The sequence below is a fragment of the Oncorhynchus mykiss genome, chromosome 1 (genome assembly GCF_013265735.2).
Source record: "Oncorhynchus mykiss isolate Arlee chromosome 1, USDA_OmykA_1.1, whole genome shotgun sequence".
Lineage (NCBI taxonomy): Eukaryota > Metazoa > Chordata > Actinopteri > Salmoniformes > Salmonidae > Oncorhynchus > Oncorhynchus mykiss.
This window is the reverse complement of record NC_048565.1, coordinates 24,824,021-24,843,863: the sequence shown is the minus strand read 5'-3', so window position 1 is coordinate 24,843,863 and position 19,843 is coordinate 24,824,021. Positions and strand designations below refer to the sequence as shown.

The 19,843-nt window shown below is 42.4% G+C and overlaps 2 protein-coding genes across 2 annotated transcripts; both read right to left on the bottom strand.

The window, feature by feature from the left end:
* Positions 1–4,499: 4,499 nt before the first annotated feature.
* Positions 4,500–6,994, bottom strand: LOC110517088 (P3 protein). Its single transcript, XM_021595326.2, has one exon. The coding sequence runs from the start codon at positions 6,397–6,399 to the stop codon at positions 4,999–5,001; it is 1,401 nt and encodes a 466-aa protein (XP_021451001.1). The 5' UTR covers positions 6,400–6,994; the 3' UTR covers positions 4,500–4,998.
* A 3,441-nt stretch (positions 6,995–10,435) lies between these two features.
* Positions 10,436–18,579, bottom strand: chmp1a (charged multivesicular body protein 1A). The gene is made up of 7 exons (XM_021595259.2): positions 18,403–18,579; positions 17,760–17,779; positions 17,589–17,666; positions 16,637–16,783; positions 16,321–16,449; positions 12,731–12,927; positions 10,436–12,483 (listed from the first exon to the last, which is right to left on the bottom strand). The coding sequence occupies exons 1-7, from the start codon at positions 18,407–18,409 to the stop codon at positions 12,462–12,464; spliced, it is 600 nt and encodes a 199-aa protein (XP_021450934.1). The 5' UTR covers positions 18,410–18,579; the 3' UTR covers positions 10,436–12,461.
* Positions 18,580–19,843: the final 1,264 nt, after the last annotated feature.

Here is a 19,843-nt window from a genome sequence, read left to right as displayed (position 1 = left end):
ATTCAATTGATTGGAAATTATTTGGAAAGGCACACACTTGTCTATATAAGGTCTGACAGTTGAGAGTGCAAGTCAGAGCAAAAGCCCAGCCCCGAGGTTGAAGGAATTGTCCGTAGAGCTCAGAGACAGGATTGTGTTGAGGCACAGATCTGGGTAAGGGTATCAAAAACAATTTTGCAGCATTAAAGGTCCCCAAGAACACAGTGCCCTCCATAATTCTTAAATGGAAGAAGCTTGGAACTTCCAAGACTCTTCCTAGAGCTGGCCGCCTGGCCAAACTGAGCAATCGGGAGAGAAGTGCCTTGGTCAGGGAAGTGACCAAGAACCTGATGGTCACTCTGACAGAGCTCCAGAGTTCCTCTGTGGAGATGGTAGAACCTTCCAGAGGGACAACCATCTCTGCAGCACTCCACCAAATCAGGCCTTGATGTTAGAGTGGCCAAACGGAAGTCACTCCTCAGTAAAAGGCAAATGACAGCGCACTTGTAGTTTGCCAAAAAGGCACCTAGAGGACTCCATGAAAAACAAGATTCTCTGGTCTGATGAAACCAACATTGAACTCTTTGACCTGAATGCCAAGCGTCATGTCTGGAGAAAATCAGGCACCATCCCTACGGTGAAGCATGGTGGTGGTAGCATCATGCTGTGGGGATGTTTTTCAGTGGCGGAGACTGGGAAATTGGTCAGGATTGAGGGAAAGATGAACGGTGCAAAGTACAGAGAGAGCTTTGATGAAAACCTGCTCCAGAGCACTCAGGACCTCAGACTGGGGTGAAAGTTCACCTTCCAACAGGACAACGACCATAAACACACAGTCAAGAGAATGCAGGAGTGGCTTCAGGACAAGTCTCTGAATGTCCTTGACTGGCCCAGCCAGAGCCCCGACTTGAAGCCGATCAAACATCTCTGGAGAGACCTAAAAATAGCTGTGCTGTGACGCTCAACATCCAACCTGACAGAGCTTGAGAGGATCTGCAGATAAGAATGGGAAAAATTGATAATGTTACAGGTACATTTTCATTTCACATTATAAGTTCACAAAACCTGTATGCTGCCACTCAAAAGAAAAAAAATATAGTAAGAAATACGTAAAGTTTAATAATTAATAATAAATTCAGTATTAACAGGAAAATAAATTCCCTCCAACCGCATCGATCCAACATGTATCCATCCAAAAGTATTTTATGAAATCAAACTAATAGCTAATTATTTTGATTAAATGCATCTTAACACAATGAACAGAGGCAATTTTAATGACCATCTAAATATCAATCTCCTCCGACAGGACATGGGACAAACAGATGAATGTATTATCAGGGTTGGCAAGGCTAACATTTCAGTCTCTGTCTATCTTGCTGATCGATCCATTGAAGGTAAATGGCACCAGTTAGTCCATTAGAGCTACACTGTCACTGGGATGATGAAAATGTCTGCGACAGCAGTAATGTGAGGTACTACAGTTTATTACTCTAAACAGACACATTGTTTAGTCACTGAACAGAATGTTCCTCTGTTAAGTTGTTCCTCGTTCTGCCCCTGAACAGGCAGTTAACCCACTGTTCCTAGGCCGTCATTGAAAATAAGAATTTGTTCTTAACTGACTTGCCTGGTTAAATAAAGGTAAATAACTAAACAGCACCAATGCTGCAAGAACATCGACTTGAAGGCAATTTCAGTACAGCTACGACTATGAGCTATCCATCCATTCCGTTGATGGACCAGAGGAGACTAGCCCTGGTTCATAATTGTATCTGTCTCTATTTTGTGTGAGAATGGCTCATATGCAAAAGTCTGAACATAAGATGAGAGAATTGTATGCCCTTCAGAGAGTCTTCCTTTGTTTGTCGTTCCAGTGAATAGGCCTACTGGAGGTACAAGCACACACAAATGAGAATATTTTGGAGGATTTCCTGGGAATTCCACCCATGTTTTCCTGGACACCCTGGCACTGCGGCAAGAAACCTGCTCATAGAAGGTGAAAACAACTCATTAAAATGTAATCCCATCTGTCTCATGAATTTTTAAGTGTTTTCTTCCCTATTGTGTCACTAAACCACAGCATAGGAAGTGTAAATACTGCAGCTGCTGGAACAGTGTCATGAAATCACCTGTCAACCTGTAAAGTACAGTGGACACTGTTACCTGGGAGAAACAATCTGAGCTGTCGCTCAAGTGGACGTGACACTGTCCTTGCACCCACAGCAGGTACTTCACCCATTTCTCTAATGGAAGTGACACTTTAGGCATTTCCTCAAAGTACAACTTACAAAGAGGCACTTTGCTTAGTTTGCGTAGGATTTTACAAACCACACAGCTCATATGGTAATCTCTTGGCTCTGTAGCACCAAGAAGAGAAATATCATACCAGGGAAATTAGAGTATATAGTGTGTATCTGTGAAATAGTTTAGGCCCTATGTCTCCGTCTGTCTCTGTGCAGCAGAATACGAGGTGGAATGCATGGGCTGAAATCTGTGGTTATCAAAGGTCAAATTACCATTGCAAGTGAGGCTGAGCAGCTGTTGAGCCTTTCATTGAAATTACAGACAGGGGGTGCATGGCAGTGAGAGAGAGGGAAAGAGACATGCATGCATTGACAAAATTGATGACTCCCATTGGTAGTGGCATGATTGTAACTCACCATGTGAATTTACATCATTTTCATGCAAAGCTTCAAATCCTTAAAATACCTTTGGCTAAAAATTGTCCCAACAGGTTTTCAGTATATGGCAATTTGTAATGGAAACACAAGATGGACTTGCCACAAAAATATTCTAGGATTTTACTATTGTTTCCCAAAATACAACTTTACCCATAAACCCCTACCTGTTTTCCAATAGAAAAGTGTAAATAATTGACAGGAATAAGGAAACAGTTAATGATTTTGGGGGTAGTTGAGTTATACCTTAATTTACTGTTTTAACTATCAGGTCTCATTTACAGGAAAACAAAATACAGTGGCTCCCCACTTCGCACAGCAGTTGAAGTATGTGAATATTGATAAAGCCCCTTCAGCCCATAGACTTCAGCATACATGCTACTTTCCTGAGCTCCCACGTCTTGTGCCAAAACCAAGCTCCAATGCCGTTTCCCACTACAAATAGGAAGTGAAACACAGTAATTAAAATACTTGAGTGGTGTAAAAGGGATAAACACTTACAAAAGTGCCTTTTACAAAACGTTCACTCCCCTAAGGTGTCAGTTTTGCTTTTGCCAGAAAATGAATACATAGAGTACATTCAGAAAAGTATTCCGATGCCTTGACTTTTTCCAAATTCGGTTACGTTATAGCCTTATTCTAAAATGAAATCAATTGTTTTATCCCCCATCACTTTACACATAATAACCCATAATGACAAAGCAAAAACTGGTTTTGAGAATTTTTTGTAAAAAAAAAAAACTCATATCACATTTACATAAGTATTCAGGTCCTTTACTCAGTACTTTGTTGAAGCACCTTTGGCAGCGGTTACATCCTCAAGTCTTCTTGGGTATGATGCTACATGCTTGGCACCCCTGTATTTGGAGAGTTTCTCCCATTCTTCTCTGCAGATCCTCTCAAGCGCTGTCAGGTTGGATGGGAAGTGTGGCTGCACAGCTATTTTCAGGTCTCTCCAGAGATGTTCGATCGGCTTCAAGTCGGGGCTCTGGCTGGGCCACTCAAGGACATTCAGAGACTTGTCCCGAAGCCACTCCTGCATTGTCTTGGCTGTGTGCTTAGGGTCATTGTCCTGTTGGAAGGTGAACCTTCACCCCAGTCTGAGGTCCTGGGCGCTCTGGGAGCAGATTTTCTTCAAGGACCTCTCTGTACTTTACTCCATTCATCTTTTCCTCGATCTTGACTAGTCTCCCTGTCCCTGCCGCTGAAAAACATCCCCACAGCATGATGCAGTCACCACCATGCTTAAACGTAGGGATGGTGCCAGGTTTCCACCAGACATGACACTTGGCATTCAGGCCAAAGAGATAAATCTGAGTTTTATCACACCAGAGAATCTTGTTTCTCATGATCTGAGAGTCTTTAGGTGCCTTTTTGGCAAACTCCAAGTGGGCTGTCATGTGCCTTTTACTGAGGAGTGGCTTCTGTCTAGTCACACTACCAGTCACTACCAGTCATAACATGCCCTCTCACAAAGACCTATGAACTACACCAAAAATATATATTGAAAACTACAACCTCCATTTCAGGAGTAAGAAGGCTTAGAAACATTAGGTAACCACATAACATGCAAACATAGATGAGTTATGAGATTGATTTAACACAAATGCAAATACACAATGCAAAGAGACATGCAAATGTCCTCGCATTGGCGCACACAAAGAAACCTGTTGATCAGTCCACAAATATTACGCACAGGCAAATATTGTCACGGAAACACCCTCAGAAACAAAGGTACTGGCTATATTGCTCAGCTGTGCTGCAGCACAATCTTTACTTTAGTACGTCTCAGTGTTAAGATTCTTTGTTTAAATAAAGATCCTCCTTGGACAAACTCAAGACTGCTTTTATGAATGCTTTTATTTCTTTACGTCTCCTCTTTATAAAGTACATGGACTCTTAGAAAACCATATTTGAATCCAGAACAAAAAAATTAGTAACAATAGTTTTCAAACACCATACTTTTCCATCTGACACACAATCCGTTTTCAAAACCATTCCCATTCCTTTGACACATAGACCTCTTGTAAACAAATCAATAATTTCAATTACAAAAAATGTTTTATAGAAAAATATATTTTCTTTAATAGGTATTTCTCTTCTTCGGCCTATTTACATGAGGTACTCTTCAGTACAATCTCATTAAAAAATGAAGAAAAAAGAGGGTTAGCAGGAAAAGGCCTTTGGTTTCAAGAAAAAAGACATGATTTAAAATGTCCATTCGCTGTCCTGTGTAAACAGTGTCAATGTCAATGATTGTTTTCATATTGTTGTGTGTGATTTGTAGCCAACACTCTGGGACCTCCACAGGTTTGGTTTAGAACAGAAACTTGGTCTACAATCAGGTTTCAGTCCGGGTGGTGGGGGTACAGAACTTTCGATGGGCAAAGTGACCGAGGACGATGAGGAGCATCTCAGAGGTGCTGCTGAGCGCCACTATGAAGGGCGCTTGGGACGCAAAGTCAGCCTCCGCCCGCCGGAACGACAGCTGCATAACCGCCAGCGCCAGGAGACTGTTCTGCACCCCCACCTCAATACTGACCGTCTTCCTCTGTGGCACTGCCAGCCCTGCCAGCTTCCCCATCCCAAACCCCAGCAGCAGCCCAAACAGGGGCACGGTCACCCCCGCAACCACTATCTGAGGTCTCACGTTGGCCAGGATAGACGCCCCCATCTGGTAGGCCATGAAGATGCCACCCACGATGAGCACGAAGCTGAAGGGCCGGATCAGTGCCAGCAGCACGCGGGTAAGTTTGGGCAGACGTAGCTTCACCAGCATGCCCAGGGAGATGGGGATGGCAATGAAGAGAAGGGTGCCCAGGATCTTGATAAAGGGCACATGGAGGGCAGCGTGGACACCCAGTAGCCTGCCGTACAGGGCAGAGGACAGGGGCATGGCTGCTGCAGCTACAACTGTGGACACCAGGGTCATGGAGATGGCTAGGGTGACGTCCCCGCCCAGTAGCAGGCTGTAGAGGTAGCCTCCGCCGCCGCCCGGGGCAGAGCATGTGATGACCAGGCCTAGGGAGAGGGCCTTTGGCAGGGAACCCAGCCTGGACAGACCATAGGCGTACAGTGGCATGACCAGGAACTGCCCTGCAACCCCCAAGAGGAGGGGCACAGGCTTCCGCAGGAGACCCCTCAGCACCTCTACCTCTACCTTGCACCCGAAGGCACACTTGTTGATGAAGATGAGCGGCAGCAAGGCAAATAGGACAGGGTTCTCAGAAAAGTGGGACAGCACGCCTGACTGTATGAGCCCGGCAGCTGGGTCATCCCTGCCAGGTGCCACCCTGATGCAGTAGTCTGTCCTTTCTTCAATTACAACAGGGAAAGAATCCTGGTCCAACTTCAATAGCTGGATGAGCAGTTGTGCCCGACCCGGTAACCCAGACTTTATGCTGATAATGAAACTCTTCACGGGCCCCGCATGACTGTTACTTACATTCAGGATGGAAAGAACCTCCGAGTCCAAGGAGCTTACATTGACCGTTTGCTTCCAGCTCTCGCGGCCCTTCGTACTTACGGCGCTTCGGTATTGACTGGAGATTACAATCACGCCCTTAGTGTTTTCGGGAAACTCAAATTCTTGGGAGGTCCCGTCCCCGATTTGTATATACCTTCTGTTACTGTCGGCCGTCACGTTCATGTTGTTGTTGTCTGTCAGGGACCTGCCCTCCGTTGGTGGATCTGTTCCTCTCGTTATCAAGAAGAGACAACAGAATGCAAATAGCGTCCTCATTGTTAGGTGCGCCGCAAATACACGCTGCTCCCCAGCCTGCGACCTCCCCAGTCCGTCTTAAACCGCCTCTCTTTTACAGAACGCGATAAAAACTTCTCAGATCCCCTGATACAATAGCTACGTATGTAGCGGGGTCTACATTCCTTCTGGTACCCATTTAGCTTTACCCGTGTTCTTGCTCTCTTTCTACCGGAATTTAAACATCACCCCGCCCCATCCGACTTGAACGCTGCTTAAATTCCAATAAAAAAAATGCTGTCATATTTGACCGATATCAGACGATACACGAATATTTTTTTCGTGCTAAGAAGAAATATCTGCCTCGGAGAACCGTCGCCTCGAGTTCCGGTTTTTATTGTCTCTATGCCAACTGTCACCACCTCCGTTTCCCCCTGATTTCTTCTCTTATTTCACTCACTCGCTAAGACTTATTTTAATCCAATCAGAGAAGCCCCTAGCGTTAACTCTCTTTTTTTGCGTTGACTCTCTAGGTCCCTTACCAAAATAAGCACCAACGTCACTTGAGAAAAATCTAATTGCGGGGGTTTTCTTTCTTCCATGCGTGGGCTGCATTCTCAGCATCATAGAGGATACACCGTTTATTTATGGGGGAGGACCCACTGCAAAATGCTGTGGTCATGTTATGTTGACTAAAGGAAAATGGTGGAATAAGATAAACATAGTCCAAAACATAAACTGCAGTTCATTGTGGCTGGAGATATTTTCCTTTATTTAGTTATTCTGCCCTTACAAAAAAAGATTGCAGTTTTGAAACCGCAGTAACTAGCCAATTGTGGTATTTTGGAAGCAGTAATTGCTGAATAACGGCAGTGCACTGCCGTTATACTGCACTGTAACTGTAGTTAGACTTCAAAATTACTGCAATCTTTTTTTGTAAGGGTGGCATCACACACACGATTTATGCAATAAATAATGCATTTAAGCGGGGCAAGGGGGCTTGTTTTCTTATACTGAACAAAAATACGCAACAATTTCAAATATTTTACTGAGTTACAGTTCGCATAAAGAAATCAGTCAATTGAAATATATTGATTAGGCCCTAATCTATGGATTTTATATGACTGAAAATACTAATATGCATCTGTTGTTCACAGATACTTAAAAAAAAAAAAAAGTAGGGGTGTGGATCAGAAAACCAGTCAGTATCTAGCGTGACCACACGCTGTCGTATGCATCGTTCCAGAGCATCCCAAACATGCTCAATGCTCTGGTGAGTATGCAATCCAGAACTGGGACATTTTCAGCTTCCAGGGAATTGTGTACAGATTCTTGCGACATGGGGCCATGCATTATCATGATGGCGGATGAATGGCACGACAATGGGCCTCAGGATCTCGTCACGGTATCTCTATGCATTCAAATTGCCATCAACAAATGCAATTGTGTTCGTTGTCCGTAGCTTATGCCTGCTCATACCATAATTCCACCACCATGGTGCACACTATGGGATACTCTGTTCACTAAGTTGACATCATCAAACTGCTCAACCACACAACGCCATACACGTGGTCTGTGGTTATAAGGCCGGTTGGACGTACTGCCAAATTCTCTAAAACAATGTTAGAGGCGGCTTACGGTTGAGAAATTAACATTCAATTATCTGGCAACAGCTCTGGTTGTCATTCCTGCAGTCAGTATGCCAATTGCACACTCCCTCAAAATGTTAGACATCTGTGGCACTGTGTTGTGTGACAAAACTGCACATTTTAGAGTGGCCTTTTATTGTTCCCAGCACAAGGTGCACCTGTGTAATGATTATGCTGTTTAATCTGTCAGGTGGATGGATTTTCTTGGCAAAGGATAAATGCTCACTAACAGTGATGTAAAATAATGTGTGCACAACATTTCAGAGAAATAAGCTTATTCTGCATATGGAACATTTCTGGGATCTTTTATTTCAGCTCATAAAACATGACACAAACTTGACATGTTGCGTTTATATTTTTGTTCAGCATAGTGTGTGAGAGGGGGAGCACCTGGTATGTTTGTCGAGCAGAAGGGTGGATTTAAGGTGTTTAAGCTAGTCTGTTCTAGTACAAGATATTTGATGTCTGGTAAGCTCTTGAATAACACATCCTCTGTGTGCTATAGAAAATCTAGGTTGAACCTAGTAGGCAACTTGAGATTTTGTAACCTTTATGGTTTTATCTATGGAAAAACTTGTCAAGTCTATGAGACCATGCTGCAACGGAAGCTTGATGAGCCACTACAGGAACATGTTTCACTATCAAATTCTCTTGATCTTTGGACCGCTGCATATTTGATCACTGACCAAAACAGAGTGACCATGAACACACACATTGCACGGTATCCAGTTCCAGGTCGCTGCTAAGACGTTCGTACACAACAAATGCAATTGTGAAATTTGATACCACCATTCGTATGATGTAAGGGAACCCCCTGTGCTCTCTGAACAGCAAGGGCACATCACATAAGATTAATGGATTCATAGCATGAAGTGTCTTACCTGACTTTTTAATAGGTTAAGTGAGTCCAGTCAGCATTTTTTCTGAGAAAGCTATTCAATCGATCATAGTGAGTGTAGCTACTTTCATAGTATTGATAAAAGAGTGCAGTTATCTATTGTGCAGTATGTGGCCTACTTTGACTCATGACTCAGAGGTTTCAAGAAAAAAGGGAGAGGTCTGGTCTTCTGTGAAAGCATTTAAGCCAACAACCTGCTGAACTGGAGAGCTCTCCAGACATTTTGCAGAGTGATAGTTGTTAAGAGCCACAGGGCAGATAACATACCTCACAAAAGACAAGAGGAAAAAAAGCCTCTGTTAAGATTCCATACACACCTAGTGCCTTCAGAAAGTAATCACACCCTTTAATTTTTCCACATTTTATTGTTTTACAGCCTGAATTTAAAATGGATTAAATGTAGATTTGTCATTGACCTACACACAATAGCCCATAATGTCAAAAGTATAATTATGTTTTTAGAAATGTTTCCAATTTAATTAGAAATGAAAAGCTGAAATGTCTTGAGTCAATAAGTATTCAGACCCTTTGTTATGGCAAGCCTAAATAAGTTCAGGGGTAAAAATGTGCTTAACAAGTCACATAGGAAGTTGCAGGGACTCACTGTGTGCAATAATAATGTTTAACATGATTTTTGAATGACTACCTCATATCTGTACTCCACACATATAATTATCGGTAATGTCTCTGAGTCGAGCAATGAATTTCAAACAGATTCAACCTCAAAGACCAGGGAGGTTTTCAAATGCCTCACAAAGAAGGGCACCTATTGGTGGATGGGTCAATATAAAAATAAGCAGATATCGAATTTCTCTTAGAGCATGGTGAAGTTATTAATTACACTTTACATGGTATATCACTACAAAGATAGGCATCCTTCCTAACTCAGTTGCCGGAGAGGAAGGAAACCACTCAGGGAATTCACCATGAGGCCAATGTGACTTGTTTAAAACAGTTAGTTTAATGGCTGTGATAGGAGAAAACTGAGGATGGATCAACAACATTGTAGTTACTCCACAATACTTACCAAATTGATAAAGTGAAAAGAAGGAAGCCTGTACAGAATACAAATATTCCAAAACATGCATCCTGTTTGCTATAAGGCACTAATGTAAAACTGGAAAAAAAAAATGTGACGAAGAAATTAACTTTATGTCCTGAATAAAAAGTTGTGTTTGGGGCAAATCCAACACATCACTGAGTACCACTCTTCCTATTTTCAAGCATGGTGGTGGCTGCATCATGTTATGGGTATGCTTGTCATTGGCAAGGACTAAAATGAAACAGGAGAGCTAAGCACAGGCAAAATCCTAGAGGAAAACCTGGTTCAGTCTGCTTTCCAACAGACACAGAGACAAATTCACCTTTTAGCAGGACAATAACTTAAAACAGAAGGCCAAATATACACCTTAGTTGCTTACCAAGACGACATTGAATGTTCCTGAGTGGATTCAGGCTGTAACATAACAAAGTGTGGAATAAGTCAAGGGGTATGAATACTTTCTGAAGCCATTGTAGACAATTTAGACCCTTGTTTCAGTATGACCATGGGGAGAAATTAGGTTTACTTTGAAGCTGTACAGTAGGCATGTACAGTATAATAAGTCTGTCTCTGACATCAACAGTTACCTACATGACCTGTTTACACCAGATGAATGCATAACATAAACAATCTTCACTGACGGCAAGCATGTTATATAATCTGAAAGGCTAATAATAATGACCATCCCTCCCCACAGAAAAGGAAGCAAAATAATTGCGTGAAGCAGCACTAAAGAGAAATGTTCACAGCATCACAAATCATTTTTTAACAGCATGAACTCTTCAGTATGTGAGCTTATTTTGGCAAAAAGTAAAACATGCATTTGAGGATGTGTTGAAACAGCACCCACAGTCTGATGGTTGAACTCATGTCGTGGTTACATAGTTTCCTGGTTACAAATGCTGCAACCATAGGATAATCCAGTCTATCAGTTTGCTTGTGGTGCCATATGCTGCTGTCATTTCCTGAGTGTTGAAATAACAAAATGTTCATATCAGATGGCTAAATATACCAAAATACTGCAAAACTTGCATAACTTTGAGTATTAATAACTATTCCCATGTAAAATAAAAGAAAGGAATGTATTCCCAAAATGTCTTCGCTACAGAAGCCAAATCTCTGGTTTGTATGTGATGTGGACAGAAAGGGGACATCCTTGTTATATGGCAACATAATTCAAGAGTTCAGGACTATAAGGTTCTATCTGCACTTGTCAAAATGTTATTGACATAGCCTTGTTCGGTTCAATGTTCTCTACTCTAAATACCACAATTCATGTTTTTAAATTCAAAAGAATACAAGATTCAAAAAAATTGCTAACACACTTCAAACCAAAGAGGGTTCAGAACTTTAAAGCCAAGTATCTCAGAATATTCTTTTGGCAGATAGAACTTTATAGTCCCAAACCCTCAATATTAAAACCTTACATAGGACCAATCACTATATGTCTAACTACATACATCCAGGCACTGAGAAGAAGACCTATGCATACCCCTGCATCCCAATAAGGCACACATATTCAAAGCAAAATAACATAGGCATGAATTAGTAATATATTTTAACAGAAATAATCAGGAAAACAAAAAACATGACTGAGAATTGTCCTCCCTCTATATAGAAATAATGACATTATGTCAGATGATTATTTCTTTTAAGAGTTGGGAGAAAGCAGTAGACAATAGTGTGTCTTAATTTTGTTTGTTAGTGTTGTCAATACAGTGTGTCAAGAGATGACTGTGGTTTAGTGCTAAACAGAGTGCAAACTGGGAAACATCAGAGCACTAAATAATATTCTCCATTCAAGTCAATGATTTGTCCGTTCTATTCATTCTATGTATATTCATTTAATCTTATCTGATAGGTAAAATCCAGATAAATAACTTTTGGGGGTCCAAGCTTCAATATATTACACAAACGTGTGTTTTAAAACACCCTTTTCCAATATACTATTTGGACATTTTACAAAACTCTTCATGTTCTCAGGAAAACCCTCAATTCAAATATAAATCCAAAAATGTCATGTGACAATGTACTGAAATTCACAAGTACAACTAACCAAGGGGGATATTTTTTCTCTCTGCATTGTTGGGAAGGGCCCGTAAGTAAGCATTTCACTGTATAGTCTACACCTGTTGTTTTACGAAGGATGTGACAAATAACACTTTATTTTGATTTGAGGGATCCCTAATTAATATAAGACAATGAGTGAGAGATGGAAAGACTGATATGGGAAAAGGAAAATGAAAGGTGGGGAAAAAAAGAAGTGCAACAGAAAAAGACAGACAGACAGAGACAGAGGAGGAAGAGAGAGAGGAAGAGAGAGACCCATGCCTGCTCAGGTGGTATTTTCAGCACCACAGTGCGAGTGTGTATATAAATAGACGTGAGGACGGAAATCAATAGGCTCATTAGGTCCTCACGGTATGAACAGTTTGATAGAATCACACAGCTCCCAGCTGTTTGTTTCCAAGCGGTTGTCAAGCCTCCTTCTGTCTCGCAAATAGTTGAGAGATGTTCAGTTCCGCAGAGCAGCCAACCTGCAATGTAAATAAAAGTGTAATTGTTGGTTTATATGAAAATCTTTGGTCTATGTGCATGTTGATCATTGGAATATCACTATGCATAATTAAAAAGGGGATCTATCATAGCACCAACACATCCAGACAGAATCTACACTACTTTACAGTCAAATAATTTGAGAATAGTTTGTCAACACATTTCCTTAATTTAGAAAACAAGCCAAATGTCCCACAGTAACCAGTGAATGCTGCATTGTTAGGGTACCTGCGAGACAGCTGGTCCTCCTTCTCCTGCTGTGAGCGTGAGGAGCTCTCTCCCAATGAGGTGGCTCCTGCAGGCAGCTGGCTGAGCTGGTCCATCACCTCCAGACCACTCTCTTCTGCTATCTGGACGATGAGGTCATCCACCTGGTCCTGGGGCGTGGTCAGTGTGGTGGCCGAGCTCATAGAGTCCTCCATCACCTATAGGCAAGTGGGTTTATGTTGTTTCACAATTAATGCAATTATCCAGAAGGGTACAGTAATGCATGTTGAGATAAAGGGTTTAGTAAACTAGGAAAACTAGAACTAGGAACTAAGAAATTAAATTGATTAGGAGTACAACCATTATGTATACTGAACAAAAATGTAAATGCAACATGTAAAGTGTTGGTCCCATGTTTCATACGCACAAAAAGCTTTTTTCTCTACATTATTTTTGCACAAAATCTTTTACATCCCTGTTAGTGAACATTTCTCCTTTGCAAAGATAATCCATCCACCTGAAAGGTGTGGCATATCAAGAAGCTGATTAAACAGCATGATCATTACACAGGGCGCGCACATTGTGCTGGGGACAATAAAAGGCCACTCCAAAATGTGCAGTTTTGCCACACAACATAATGCCACAGATGTCTCAAGTTGAGGGAGCGTGCAGTTGTCATGCTGACTGCAGGAATGTCCACCAGAGCTGTTGTTCATTTCTCTACCATAAGTTGAGAAATTAAAAAGTTTTAGAGAATATGGCAGTACGTCCAACCGGCCTCAAATCAAAATAAAGTTTATTTGTCACGTGCGCCAAATACAACAGTGAAATGCTTACTTACAGGCTCTAACCAATAGCGCAAAAAAGGTATTAGGTGAACAATAGGTAAGTAAAGAAATAAAAACAACAGTAAAAAGACAGGCTATATACAGTAGTGAGGCTACATACAGACACCGGTTAGTCAGGCTGATTGAGGTAGTATGTACATGTAGATATGGATATGTAGATATGGTTAAAGTGACTATGCATATATGATGATCAGAGAGTAGCAGTAGCGTAAAAAGAGGGGGTGGCGGGTGGGACACAATACAGATAGCCCGGTTAGCCAATGGGTGGGGGCACTGGTTGGTCGGCCTAATTGAGGTAGTATGTACATTAATGTATAGTTAAAGTGACAATGCATACATGATAAACAGAGAGTAGCAGCAGCGTAAAAAAATAGGTTTTTGGGGGGGGGGGGGGGGGGGGGGGGGTAGCCGGGTAGCCATTTGATTATCTGTTCAGGAGTCTTATGGCTTGGGAGTAAAAACTGTTGAGAAGCCTTTTTGTCCTAGACTTGGCACTCCGGTACCGCTTGCCATGCGATAGTAGAGAAAACAGTCTATGACTGGGGTGGCTGGGATCGTTGACCATTTTTAGGGCCTTCCTCTGACACCGCCTGGTGTAGCTTAGCCCCAGTGATGTACTGGGCGTACACACTACCCTCCGTAGTGCATTGCGGTCAGAGGCCGAGTAATTGCCGTACCAGGCAGTGATGCAACCAGTCAGGATGCTCTCGATGTTGCAGCTGTAGAACCTTTTGAGGATCTCAGGACCCATGCCAAATCTTTTTAGTTTCCTGAGGGGGAATAGGCTTTGTCGTGCACTCTTCCCGACTGTCTTGGTGTGTTTCGATCATTCTAGTTTGTTGATGACGTGGACACCGAGGAACTTGAAGCTCTCAACCTGCTCCACTACAGCCCCGTCGATGAGAATGGGGGCGTGCTCGGTCCTCCTTTTCCTGTAGTCCACAAGCATCTCCTTAGCCTTGGCTACGTTGAGGGATAGGTTGTTTTTCGTGACACCACACAGCCAGGTCTCTGATCTCCTCCCTATAGGCTGTCTCGTCGTTGTTTGTGATCAGACCTACCACTGTTGTGTTGTCTGCAAACGACACAACAGAGGGAGGTGTTTAGTTCCAGGATCCTTAGCTTAGTGATGAACTTTGAGGGTACTATGGTGTTGAGCTATAGTCAATGAATAGCATTTTCACATAAGTGTTCCTTTTGTCCAGGTGGGAAAGGGCAGTGTGGAGTGCAATAGAGACTGCATCATCTGTGGATCTGTTTGGGCTGTATGCAAATTGGAGAGGGTCTAGAGTTTCTGGGATAATGGTGTTGATGTGAGCCATAACCAACCTTTCAAAGCACTTCATGGCTACGGCCGTGAGTGCTCCGGGTCTGTATCATTTAGGCAGGTTGCCTTTGTGTTCTTGGGCACAGGGACTATGGTGGTCTGCTTGAAACATGTAATCCGTCTGGCCCCGCAGCCTTGTGTATGTTGACCTGTTTAAAGGTCATCCTCACGTCAGCTATGGAGAGCGTGATCACACAGTCAAACCGGAACAGCTGATGCTCTCGTGATTGTCTCAGCGTTGCTTGCCTCGAAGCGAGAATATAAATGATTTAGCTCGTCTGGTAGGCTCGTGTCACTGGGCAGCTCACAGCTGTGCTTCCCTTTGTAGTCTAATAGTTTGCAAGCCCTGCCACACAAGACGAGCATCGGAGCCGATGTAGTATCGACGCTTTGCCTGTTTGATGGTTCGTCGCAGGGCATAGCATGATTTCTTGTAAACTTCCGGGTTAGAGTCCCGCACCTTGAAAGCGGCAGCTCTACCCTTTAGTTCAGTGCGAATGTTGGCTGTAATCCATGGCTTCTGGTTGGGGTATGTACGTACAATCACTGTGGGGACGACATCCTCGATGCACTTATTGATAAAGCCAGTGACTGATGTGGTGTACTCCTCAATGCCATCGGAAGAATCGCGGAACATATTCTAGTCTGTGATAGCAAAACAGTCCTGTAGTTTAGCATCTGCATCATCTGACCACTTTTTTATAGACCGAGTCACTGGTGCTTCCTGCTTTAATTTGTGCTTGTGTAACGGATGTGAAACGGCTAGCTTAGTTAGCGTGGGCGCTAAATAGCATTTCAATCAGTGACGTCACTTGCTCTGAGACCTTGAAGTAGTAGTTCCCCTTGCTCTGCAAGGGCCGCGGCTTTTGTGGCGCGATGGGTAACGATGCTTCGAGGGTGACTGTTGATGTGTGCAGAAGGTCCCTGGTTCGCGCCCGGGTATGGGCGAGGGGACGGTTTAAACTTATACTGTTACACTTGTAAGCAGGAATCAGGAGGATAGAGTTGTGGTCGGATTTACCAAATGGAGGGCAAGGGAGAGCTTTATACACGTCTCTGTGTGTGGAGTACACAACCGCAGACCATGTGTAACCACACCAGCCCAGGACCTCCACATCTGGCTTCTTCACCTGTGGGTTCTGTCTGTAATAAAGCCCTTCTGTGGGAAAGAACTAATTCTGATTGGGTAGGCCTGGCACCCCAGTGGGTGGACCTGACTCTCAAGTGGGTGGACGTATGCCCTCCCAGGCCCATCCATGAATGCGCCCCTGTCTATTTGTTTAACCCATAGATTAGGGCCTGATTAATTTATTTCAATTGACTAATTTCCTTCTATGAACCTTAATTCAGTAAAATCTTTGAAATTGTTGCATGTTGCATTTATATTTTTGTTTAGTATTGATGAGGAACATTTTCTATAAACTTGTGCCACTCACTGAGGTGTGAACATCCAGGTTCTGGACCTGTGTCTCAAACTTGTCCATAACAGCAGACACCTTCTGCAGGTCCATGGAACCCAGCGCTTTGTCCAGTGCCTTGGTGACCTGCGTCATATTCTTTGTGACCTAGGGATATAAAACACAGGAGTGCTACACACAAAGGTAGGACAGAGAGTGCATCTCTATGAAAGTAGCCAGTAGCGAGGATGGCTGAGATTGGGGGTCAAGAGAAAAGATGACAATGACTAATGTGAGACACACAATTGGATGATATTAACATATGATTATGATTAGGCAGAGGGAATAGACTCACCGCTTTCATAGTGACAGCAGTCTGGACCTTGGAGGCAACAGCATCAACACGGGATGCCATGCGCAGACAATTAAGGCCCTCGTTCTTCTTACGGATGGCATTCTCTGCATATACTCTGGCAACTTCCACATTCTTCTGCTGAAGAGCCTGGTGAGACAAACATACACACTAAAAGTCAGTTCAGTTGCCTATGAAAACAAGTTCAGGGGCTGCATGTGTAACAATCATCTTACAGTAGGAATACTGATCTAGGATCAGGTCCCCCCCCCCCCCCCCCCCCCTGTCCATGTAATCGTATTCATTGTGATCTAAAAGGCTAAACTGATCCTAAATAAGCAATCTCTGCTCTGAGACGTTTGATACATATGGCCCCTGGTCGTCTGTTTAAATCCTTAGGGCAGTAATGGACTGGTGGAGCCTCAACCATGATCTTCTACTGCCACCTACTGGTTAATGTGCTGCACACATCTTTAGTCGACCTGTCCAGTCAGACACCAACTGAACATGTAAGGCATATGCCTAATAATTATTCAGTTAAATTAACTATTTAATGACACGAATTTCAACAATAATGTTGTTTATACGCTATTGGGATAGACTGACTGCTGATCCTGTATTACCACAGGAGGATTATGGCACCTTAATTGGGGAGGATGGGCTTGTGGTAATGGCTGAAGCGGAATGGTATCAAATATATCAAACATGGTTTCCATGTGTTTGATGCCATTCCATTTGCTCCATTCCTGACATTATTATGAGCAGTCCTCCACTCAACAGCCTCCACTGAACAATAAATACCACACCCTGTATACCCGTAACCCGAGTCCCGTTCAGTAGGGCCCAGTGTACACCATACATATAGCTAAATGTTTTGCATCAGAAAACAAAAATCTACTACACACAACCATGTTCAAGCCTACATTCTTTCTTAGAAAGCCCTCCCTTTACTCACCTTTTTAACTTTGGCTTGCTCGGATTTTGAATCTTTCTCTGCCTTTTTGGCAAGTTTTTCGAGCTGTTTTGCTGTAAACTGTTAGAGAAGTATAAACAGACATTTTAAAGTGTAAAATGTTTATTAACTATGTTTAAGCTCTACAAAGACAATGGCTAATTTCTTATATACCTTCAGTTGGAAGAGTGTGTCTGAAAGAAAGAAAGAAATAATAAAATTAGATGAAAGGGGTGATAGATACACAGATACAGCCCAGTGCATTGGGCCTGGAATACTTTGCACTGACAGTGTGCAATGACGACTATGACAGACTGAGGGCAACTAGCTAGTGATCTCGGAGTCTGGATCAAAATCATATAATTGTATAAGTTGTCCACGCGTTCTGATAATTTCAAACTCTACACTACTCCAATGGCGATAACACGCGTAATGCTAGCCACCTAACTACAAATAAATGAAAACGGGAAGTTAGCTATCTATCTAGGCATCCAGACAGTTTAGAAAAATCATCTCTTCAATCCCCATGTAGCTAACCTTACTCGTCTAAACCTTTTTTTGAATACTCGTCTAGCTTCTGGTGACATCTGACATTGCAGTGAGATTTTAATAGCTAGCTACAAAACGTGTATATTTGGTCAAATCTAATATAAACTAATATTAGGCTAGTAGCAAGCTATCATAACATTTATCTTATCGACTGGCTGCCAAGCTTTTCCTTTATGCTAGTTTATGTCGGCTAACTAGCGTTATAACGCACGACATAGATCAAAGTAAATTGACAATCTCGTCAAATAAAAAGTCGAAAACGACTTACCATCCATATCAGCGTGCCTTCACTTGACCCAAAACATGTGTTTTAGTTTGACAACGAGCTAATTTCCTTAATGTTTTTTGATATTCTGTTTTTGTGATGAGTCTTTCTTTCCCCAAACGAGGTTAGCCAAAGCCACGCCCCTTTCCGCTAGCGGCGTATTCCAGCCTAAATACGTCCACGTCATTGGTCAAGCGCATGAGAGCGGTGATTGGATAGATTCAGAGAACCTCAGCCAGGCGCTTACAGTCAAAAGCGTGCTGTCAAAGAGCACTAGTTACCGTTGCTAACAACAACATATGAGAAGAATGAACATCAATATCGCCACAGCCAGTAGCGATATTAGGATGTAAATATTGGTGGGGCAAACTAAAAAATACAATTTTAGATGCATGACAGCAAAGCCACAACACAACACTAAAAAAAACATTAATTTCACTGTAACGGTGACAAACGGTTAGTGCCTACATAAAGCTGTCCCTAAAGCACAGCTTTCTTTTCAGCACGATGGAGGGAATCCTTACCACTGGTACACCAGGCCATCAGTAGGGTCTTGTCTGGCAGCGAAACAATTTATTCAGCCTCATTTACTGCCTTTTAAAAAACATAGCTGATATGGCTGACTTTGTTAAATAAATGTGGTTTCTACTGACAACTGAGATGTACTATGGCATAAGGCCCTGGGGATGACGAGAAGATAAAAGGCAATCCCTCATTTCGATTAAGACATTAATGAGAGAGCTAGGATGGACGTAGTCAATATAACTATTTCTTCAGCACTTTTGAAATGTACAGCAACAGAATTCAGAACATGGATTCAGAACATGGGCGTTCTTACAGTATTCTCCTTGTACACCAAGTCAGAACCGTGGGATAAATAAAGGAGGCATGTAAGCAGACAATGAAACGCCTTACAATATTCGATGATTACATTTTTCTAAAACAGGCTATAGGATACATGTGCAGCACCAAGTCATAACAGTAGGCTACGTTATGAGGGGAAAGGGGACCAAATTATTAGGGTGAGTGAGGCACATGGGCTACTAACAGCTACACAACATACACTTAGTACTACTTTCTTAGCCATAGTATACATATCTCCCTGGCATATTACATAATTTATGCCGCAGCATACAATACATTTCTGGACTCACCGTTGTTGTGCTGTGCTCACTTGAACAAGAAGGTGGCACGGTGGTCCAAGTTGTGGGCAAATTTTGAAATTCAACTTTGTCATCAAAGTCTGACATTCTCTGGATTTCTGGTGCGTTTAAGACAACTGGGAACTCTGGGGGAAAACAAGGTTGAATCATGACGTCAGTGATCTTCTCATATGTATATAGTGTATTCTATTCTACTGTATTTTAGTCAATCCCACTCCGATATTGCTCAATCTAATATTTATATATTTCTTAATTCTATTCTTTTACTTTTAGATTTGTGT